Raw genomic sequence first — 8,881 nt, forward strand, 5'->3', positions numbered from 1 at the left:
CCTCATTCAATTGCTCAAGAGCCTCTTGGCTTATTATCTCAGGACCTCTACACAACGCCTTCCTGGTGTGCAGATAAGTCAGTGAGGTCACTATCCCACAGGCAGGAGGTTTTTCATTCTACCTCCAGCCTTCTGCTGGGGGTTCTTTTCCCTGCTAATCTCTGTCCTTAGAAACCCTCCTGACTTTTCACACCCAATCCTGGTCACTCCTTCATGGTCTACCTTGGCATTGGCATTTGGTCAGCAGGCTATTATTTAGCTCATAAGCATTTTAAATAACCTCTTTTGCATGTTTTATTTCCCCTAATTAAGTCAAACCTTCTCAAGGACAAGGATTATGTCTGATTTGGTTTCCCACCCATAACACATAGTATTCTCCCTGGGCATGACAGGTTGTCAGTACAGCTTTGTTGACTGACTTTTATTGCCCAGCCTCCAACATAAGTGGAAAAAATTGCACAAGCAAAAAGGGAGGAGAACAAGCAAAAGTCTGGATGTTTGATCCTTCAGGAAAATAATTTTCTCTGCGCTTTTTTGTGTGTAAGTGTCTTGATTGTCAATCACTATCACCCAGGTATTACATTACTTTTGCAAACAAAGAGAACTAGGACTCATCAAAGGCCTACTGTGTGCCAGGTTACATTATTTCAACTAACCCTCACAACCACCATAAACAGCAGTAATTGTTTTTTTCATTGTGGGTATTGGTACTCTGGAATATTAAGTAATTTTCCCAAGGCCTTCAATCTAACAACGGATGAGGCCTGTATTTAAAATTCAGTTTTATTCCAAAGCCTATGATTTTCCACTCAACTACACATCCCCCAGCTCTGCCCCAGGGTTCATTTACCCATCCGTTTCATTCCTTTCCTTTTTATTTGACAGGTTTATCTGCAAGTTGCATAACATGGACTCTAGGGAAGCCTGGTAATGGCCTCATGGAAAAAGGAGCAGGGAAGTGGAAAAAAATGAAAGAAATTTTCTGAGCTCCCACTGTATGCCAGGCTGTTACTAGATTCTTTATACATGGTCATTTATTTACTCATTTTAATGACCTCATTATGCAAATATGAAACCTGAGGCTCAGGAAGTCAGTCATATGACTTGTTCAGGGTCCTGCAGAAGGTAAATGATAGAGTCAAAATCTAGCCCCAGGACTGTCTAACATCAAAGTGTAAAAATGGAGTTTCCTAGAAAAACACCAAGATTCTACTCAAGCAGTGGACTAGGTTTTCAGAATTTAGGACTATGTCTCTAGAATGTTGTCAGGCCCCATAAGTAACAGGTCAGTCTGAGTGGAACTAGACTCTAAAAGCCTTGAGCTTCTGACACTGGGGATGTCAGGCACTTGTAATGTGGCTCACTAAGGCCCCTGGAGGAAGCAAAAGAGGTCACAGTCAAAAACCACACATCTAGCCACCCTTGAAGGTCTGAGAGCTTGTGAATGTGCTGCTCACATGTCCTGTGTAGAGATAGGAGACCACAGAAACCCAGGAGTCCCACTGAAGGAGCTTATGCTGTCTGTAGATTGTCTCTTAGGGAGGAATCTGTAATCTGCTATTAACCACCCTTTAGGCATGGAGCAAACTGCATCAACAACTTACACAAGGTCATAAAAGAAATTTTTAGATCACTGATATCATGGAGACTTGCTGCTTTCTCTACTCTGCAGTCAACACCCCATATTTCCTTGGGGCCCCACCTTCCACTACTGTCAGTATGTTGACTCTCCCTGTGACTCCAGGGTTAGGCAGGTGACTGAGCCCAGCTGATCAGAGCCATATGATCCTGATCATAATCAAGTGTTCAGATGAGCCCAGATGAGCCTGTGACCCAATAAGATGCACTGAGACTTTTGCTTGGACTGCTGGTAAAGAGGCACTCCCTCTTCCATTCTGGGCTTAAACTCTGTAGGATGTTGGCCTGGGGTTGCTGATAGCTATTCTACCTCCAAATGGAACTAGAAAATAATCCACCACAGAAAAAGCAGAAATACAAAATGAACTATGTTGTGTCCCAATGACGTTTGACCCCTGAATCCAGCCTGACCTGGACTTTTCAATTCCTTGAGCTAATACATTTTCCCTTCTTGCTGAAGTCATGGTGAGCCTATTTTCCTATCATTTACAACAAAAAGAGTCCTGACACAATGGTTTTTAAAAGATCATCGCTCTCCCATGAACCTTTGGAGCGTCAGGGATAATGACATTGTGGTACAACTTACTGTTTCCATGTCTTTGCTTAACTATCTCTTTCTCGGTGAGGTCTTTTCTAATGATTGTATTTTAAATTGTGATTCCTTCCAACCAAGTAAGCCTAGTCACCCTCCCCTGTTTTTTGTTGCTGTTGTTGTTGGTGGTGGTGGTGGGGTGTGTGTGTGTGTGTGTGTGTGTGTGTGTGTGTTGAGCTTGGGTCTCACTCTGTCACCCAGTCGGTGTGCAGTGGTACAATCGTAGCTCACTGTAATCTTGAACTCCTGGGCTCAAGTGATCTTCCTGCTTCAACTTTCTGAGTAGCTGGTACTATAGGCATGCGCCACCATGGGCAGCTAATTTTTAAATGTTTTTGTATAGATGGGGTCTTACTATGTTACCCTAGCTTCTCTCAAACTCCTGGGCTCAAGCAATTTTCCAACCTCAGCCTGACAAGTAGTTATGACTAGAGCTGTGTGCCACCATGCCCAGCTAATTTTTAAAATTTTTTTGTGGAGATGTTAATTCGCTATGCTGCCCAGGCTAGTCTTCATATCCTGACTTCGAGTAACCCTCCCACCTTGGCTTGCCAAAGTGCTGGGATTACAGGCATGAACTACTGCTCCTGGTCGAGAGTTTAGTTTTGATTGGCAGTGGTGTTCTTGGTATCTTTTCATATTTGAGGCTTTGGGGCTAATGCTGAAGTATTACACTCACCATCCAAGGTTTACAGGACTTTTGTTTTAATGTTGAACAGATGGAACTGTTTTGTTCTGCATCTTTGCAGGTATACAAAATGTACCTACCAGGAATCTGCTTTATATCCATTGAAAGCAAGAAATAATACAGTAAAACTTTGCCTGGCTAGAGGCTTTGGAAGAATGGCATACTCTGGTTTAATTCTATTAACTTGGAAGTATGAAGGTGAAAAAAAAAATTCAAAACTTAAATTTCCTGTTGAATGCAATTTGAAAATATCTACTTGGTGTTTTGTTATAGAACTGCGAGTGTGCCTGAGTCTCACATTGTGAAGATACATTTTTAAAACTTGAGATGTAAGAGGATATAAATGGTTCTGTATGAGATCAGGCTGGATGAGAACTGACCCTTGTAAATATATGTTTTAGACCAAATCTCTGATTGCCACTTGTTTTCTTACCGCACTTATAAAAATAAAACACCTTGGATAGAGGGTGGGAGTAGGAAGGAGATTTATGTCTTTTAATTGCATGTCATTGTTGCATAACAAGGCAGAACATATGGTATCCCTGGCTTTGGACCTACAGAAGGAAACATATTTTTCTACCTGCAGTATGCCAGAGGTTCTTGAACACCTGGAGGGACTACTGCAGCACAGATTGCTGAGCCCTACTCCAGAGTTTCTGATTCACCAGGTCGAGGGTGGGGCCTAAGAATTTGCACTTGTAAAAAGATCTCAGGTGCTGCTGGTGCTGCTAGTCCATAGACTACATTTTGAGAACCACTCTTGTCTATTAACTGTAAATTGTAGAACTCTAGAAAAAAGTTTACTTTGGTCTGGGATAAGAAGCACACAAGTTATGGAGAAAATAATGAAAGATTCAACCCTTGATCCTAGCCTAGTGTGGAATTCAGGGAACAAGCAGTACACAGTGACATAACATAATTCTCGGTTTTCATGATTGCAAATCATAGCCAAGTATCAAGTGAGAAATTCAGTTTCATTTGCAAGGCTTAGAGAGGTCAGGCGACTCTAGAAAAATGGGACTTGTATTCTCTTAAAACAGTAGAGAGTTTTAATTGCTTATTCAATTGAAAGCTTTGTGTTCTTACTTATTTTGTATTTTATTTTATTTTATTTCTTTTGACATGGAGTCTTGCTCTGTCGCCCAGGCTAAAGTGCAGGGGCGTGAGCTTGGCTCACTGCAACCTCCATCTCCTGGGTGCAAGTAATTCTCCTGCCCCAGCCGACCAAATAGCTGGGATTACAGACACCCACCACCACGCATGGCTAGTTTTTGAATTTTTAGTAGAGACAGGGTTTCATCATGTTGGCCAGGCTGGTCTTGAACTCCTGACCTCAGGTGATCCACCCACCTCAGCCTCCCAAAGTGATGGCATTACAGGCGGGAGCCACCACACCTCGCCCAAAAGTTTTGTGTTTTTAAAGATATTAGACATGTTTCTTATTTTTAAAAAAATCTTAATAAAGTAGGAGAATAACAGAAACGTTTTTCCAAAAAAGAGAAATCATTGTGATTATTTTGTCTTATTGGAATGTTGATACTATAGTCTGCTTCATTAATCATCAAGCATGCTACGGATTTTCCATTTTTCTAGGATCTGTATCTCAGTGAAGGTGATACTGGTAATTCTTGAACTCCATTTGAAGATGAAAAATATAGGCCAAAATCATAGGCTTTGCATAGAAGCTGGATAATGAAGACAGCTCTGGAGGAAAACATAGATACACACACACAGACACACATCTATATATAAAGTATACACACATATACCTTTTTAAGTTTATTTTTTACAGTTTGAAAGCTTTTAAAGCAAAGGCCAGCCCCTCCCCTCTCCCAGAATGGGCGGCCCCCTCCCCTCTCTGTGAGTGGGCAGGGACAGCTGTTGCATAGGCAGCTTTCCTTGTGATGCCACAGGTCCCTCTGGACTCCCTGCTGCCTGGCCACGCCTCCTTTCCCTTTCATCTTTCTCACTGACCAATGGGCTTGGAGCATTAAGGCCACGCCCCTCTTCTGAGTTCTAGTGGGGCCCTGGTTACGCCTCCTCTGGCTCAGTTGCACAGCGGCCTGGTAGGTGACTGGAGGCATTCAGCCGTGCTCACTGGGATTTCGCTGATGTGACCCCAACCCCGCCTCCCTCCGAACCCCATGATGTCAGAAAAAACACGACAGGGAAAATTCACCGCAGCCAAGAAAAAGGTAAAACGCACCAGATCATAGTCCCCAACCCAACCACAGATCACCTCCAACGACAAGACCATTGAAAGAGTCTCAGTCCCACCCCTTCAGCAAGCAGCCCAATCGCTGCCCTTGCCAATCTTTACCCCAGGGTGACTTTGGGCGGGTGACTCCGGGGGCTCCCCACTCCATACACTGGCCCTCACCTCCTGCTGCCCCAAGCCTGACCTCCCTGGGCTCTTTGGGCTTGTGTCTCTCAGGACCTGGGTCCCCCAGCCCAGGCCCCACACTCGCCAGTCTTCCCTGGGTGACTTTGGGCTGGTGACTCCCAGGTCTTCTTCCTACTGCGGACTCTGCCCTCCCCTCCTGCTGCCCCAAGCTCGACCTCCCTGGGCTCTTGGGCTGGTGTCTCTAAGGACCTGGGTCTGAACTCTGTGTTTCCCTCCCCAATCTTGGAGTGGCGACTCGGGCATTGCATTGATGTGGTCCCCTCAACTGGGAGGAATGGAATGTGGTGATGTCACAGTCCCCCTAGGAACTGTCATTACTGCTGCAAGACCAGCCTTTCATCTTACAACCCAGTCCCCTAAGTTTTCTCACCCATTTCTGGATCCTCTGGTCACAGCACAAATTTCCAGTTGGAAGGGGAATGGGGACTGTGGGAACCAGGAGCAAGGGGTTTCAGACTGCCTTACTCCCTTCACATAGACATTGACAGTGGGAAAAGCCTGCACTTCCCCTGTGTGCTCAAAACGTTGACAGTATCTCTGGGTGGCCATGGGAGAACGGGTTTGGTTTGGTTTTCTCCCAGGCTTCTACTTTGCAGAGAGACTTTAACATTCTTTTCTGAGTTCTCCACAGTTCTGGGACCAGACTGTCCTTCAGTCAGTGGTCTCTGAAGTGAGATTTGCTCATCTTCAGTGGAGTAGATCTTGGGAAACTGAACTAGACAGCTTGAATCTTCCTCATATCATCTCAACCTGGGGTACTTTGAGTGCCACAGGATGAATGTGGGACATCTTTATGAAGCATCTGATTCACCTGATTCTCTTGAGATAAAACATTAATGTACTTAGGGATGACAGTCACATAGGTTTTGAACCATATACCAGACTTCTCTCTGAAATCAAGCTTGGGTTGTCCTCTTTCTGATAAATTCCCAGATTTAACAGAAAAGCTGCCTTCTGCTGTGAGGACACATTGATATGCAAGTGTGAGAGGTACTGGTGCACTTCTTCACACTAACGGACTTGTGAAGATGTATGACTCTAAACCACATGGCATACAGTTCCTGCCTGCTTCATGTTTACTTTTTGAACTCTGCCCCGGTTTTTGTCCCTGGCAGCTGCTGATTCATGGCAAAACCCCAGAGCTTAGAGTCAGAAGATGGAGTTTAAGTTCCAGTATTGCCTTTTTCTTTTTTCTTTTCTTTTCTTTTTTTTTTTTTCTAACCATGATATCAATCTCTCTCAGTCACTAAAGGATTGTGACAACACCTTGTACAGTTGGTGGTGGCATTAAATCAGATGGTGTATAAGAGTATTTTGTCAAAACTGTGAAGGAGGAGGTGGCTGTAGGGGCTGATAGTTCTCATGAGTGTCACTGCTCTTCTTTCCCACAGTTAAAAGAATATTGGAAAAGGAAGAGCCCTGGCGTTCCAGCAGGAGCTAACAGGAAAAAGAAAATCAATAGCAGTAGCCGTGACACCGCCGCTTCTGGTGGTTACCACTCACCTGGGGATGTGAGTCTTGGCTGCCCAGGCTCCTGGGGACAGGGGGACCAAGGGGCAGTAGAGGATAATTGTTAAGATTCGGGGTGGACTGTTGCTTTTATGTGAATCCTTAGTACATGGTCTGCTGTAAACACCCAGGACACCCAGGAAATGGTCATTGCTGTTTGATTTTCCTCATCTCCAGTCTCAAGGGGAAGCCAGGCTAAGGAGAAGAGCCACTTGCCATCAGGCTGTCCCTTTAGGAGTCACTGAAAAGGCCCCAGGGTGGGATGGTGGGGAGATGAAAACCATGAGAGAAGTTGGCACAAAGGAGTTATGGGACAAAGGTTCCAAGATACAAAGAAAAGAAACTTTTGTCAGTTGATGGGGAAGAAAGGAAGTCAGAGGGCTTAGACACTGAGGGGGACAGAACATCTCCATGTGCACTCTCATCTCTTGTAGTCAGCAACAGGTGTCTACGAGGAGGGCCCTGTGTCATCTACTACCCTGAAAGATCTGCAGGTAAGAGGCCCTGGGCCGAGGTTCAGTGACCCTGCAGGCCAGCCCTCCAACCTCCTCCCACAGCAGGGGCTGTTTGCCCCTCTGCCAGCTGAGACAGCCCACACACACCCCTCCCCAGCCCTAATAACTGTTCTCTCCACCCCTCCCTGCAATCCTCCAACTCGTCGTCTCTGCATGCACCTCAGAGCCAGTACCAAGAACTAGCAGCAGCCCCGGACTCAAAGCTCCGTAATAATCAGTCAACTCAGTGGAAACATCCATTCACTGTGAAGAGTCCAGTGGCGTCCTCTGATTCCACGCTGCCAATCCTGTATTCGTTTCCCCTTGGGGCCCTGAGGAAAGGGGCTGGGGCCCCTAGTGCCAAGGGAAAATGGGGAGCTGGGGCACCCAGGCCTCACCTGGATGGACCCCAGAGCACAGAACGTGCAGCATGGCTCTTCTGCACTGCCCTCTTTGCTGACTCTCTCTTCTCCAGACATCCCACTCGAGTTCTTGCCACACACTCCCTGGGGTTGTTGCCTCTCAGGGAAGCACTAGCCTGACTGTTTGTCAGGGGCCTGTATTTCTGCCCTGACTCAGTCCCTAATTTGCTTTTTGAGTCTGGACAAGCCTTCTCTCCTCCTTGGGCTCGTGTTTCTGGAGGAGGTAGAGAGTATCAAAGGTCTCTGTTAGCTCTGAGAGTCCAAGATTTAAAGGCCCCTAGAATGGAAACCTCAGGGCCAAGGGCTCCTGTCTGTCCTTTTCTGTCTTCTATCTCCGCTGTGAAGAACCATACCTGGCCTGTAGGTGCTCAGTAGATGTTTGTTATATGAACGCACCTTTCTAAATCACAAGCTGGCAGAAAGGGGGGGCCTTTCTCAAACTCTATCTCTAGAGGTTTACCAGCGCCCTTTCGCCCTGTGCTTTGGGCAGGTTCCCACATTGAAGGAGGAGAAGAAGCATAGGATACATCGGGTACAGAAGCTTGGGAGGAGCTTGTTCAAACTCAAAAACCAGAGGGGTAAGATGGGGCTGACGTGACCTGGGAGCAGGACTGGCATTAGAGGGCTGTCGGGGTGGCTTAGAATGCCCCAGGGAGGTGGGTGGATGGAAGGGCTTTGAGGTAGAGGGAGAGAGGTCTGTGCCAGGAGACTGCAAGCCTTGTCATCTGCTTCAGCCTTGGTGTCCCCATCAGCAAAGAGGGAGAAGTGCCCATTGTCAGCCACCCACAGTGCTCTCCATCTGAAAGTGGCTTGGAAGATTGGCTACCATCTAGGTGCGAGGAATCCTTAGCAGTGAGGCCAAGTTTGGGAAGCCTGAGAGGAGGAGCTCTGCACCAATGGGAGGATTTTTTTTATTTATTTTTTATTTTTTTGAGAATCCAGAGGCCCTTATTGTCTGCTTCCTTTCTCAGCTGAACCCCGGGCCCCAGATCCCCCAGCAGGGCCCTCTGAGGTGGAGCAGCTACAAGATGAGACCAAACACCTAAGGAAGGAGCTGGAGAGTCTGGGAAGACAGCTCCAGGCCGAGGTGGAAAACAATCAGATGTTGAATCTCCTGAACAGGAGACAGGAGGG

At 46.3% G+C, this 8,881-nt stretch overlaps 1 protein-coding gene across 1 annotated transcript; it reads left to right on the forward strand.

Moving 5' to 3' along the window:
* The first annotated feature begins 5,065 nt into the window (after window positions 1-5,065).
* LOC126959234 (putative golgin subfamily A member 6-like protein 3) lies at window positions 5,066-7,574 on the forward strand. The gene is made up of 3 exons (XM_050798156.1): window positions 5,066-5,113; window positions 6,714-6,833; window positions 7,266-7,574. The coding sequence occupies exons 1-3, from the start codon at window positions 5,066-5,068 to the stop codon at window positions 7,527-7,529; spliced, it is 432 nt and encodes a 143-aa protein (XP_050654113.1). The 3' UTR covers window positions 7,530-7,574.
* Window positions 7,575-8,881: the final 1,307 nt, after the last annotated feature.

This window comes from Macaca thibetana, chromosome 7, assembly GCF_024542745.1.
Source record: "Macaca thibetana thibetana isolate TM-01 chromosome 7, ASM2454274v1, whole genome shotgun sequence".
In the NCBI taxonomy this organism is placed as follows: domain Eukaryota; kingdom Metazoa; phylum Chordata; class Mammalia; order Primates; family Cercopithecidae; genus Macaca; species Macaca thibetana.

Coding starts and splice junctions, on each gene's coding strand:
- LOC126959234 (XM_050798156.1), top strand. CDS start 5,066: ATGTCAGAAAAAACACGACAGGGAAAATTCACCGCAGCCAAGAAAAAG. Junction 5,114..6,713: donor TCACCGCAGCCAAGAAAAAG/GTAAAACGCACC, acceptor TCTTTCCCACAG/TTAAAAGAATATTGGAAAAG. Junction 6,834..7,265: donor GTTACCACTCACCTGGGGAT/GTGAGTCTTGGC, acceptor CATCTCTTGTAG/TCAGCAACAGGTGTCTACGA.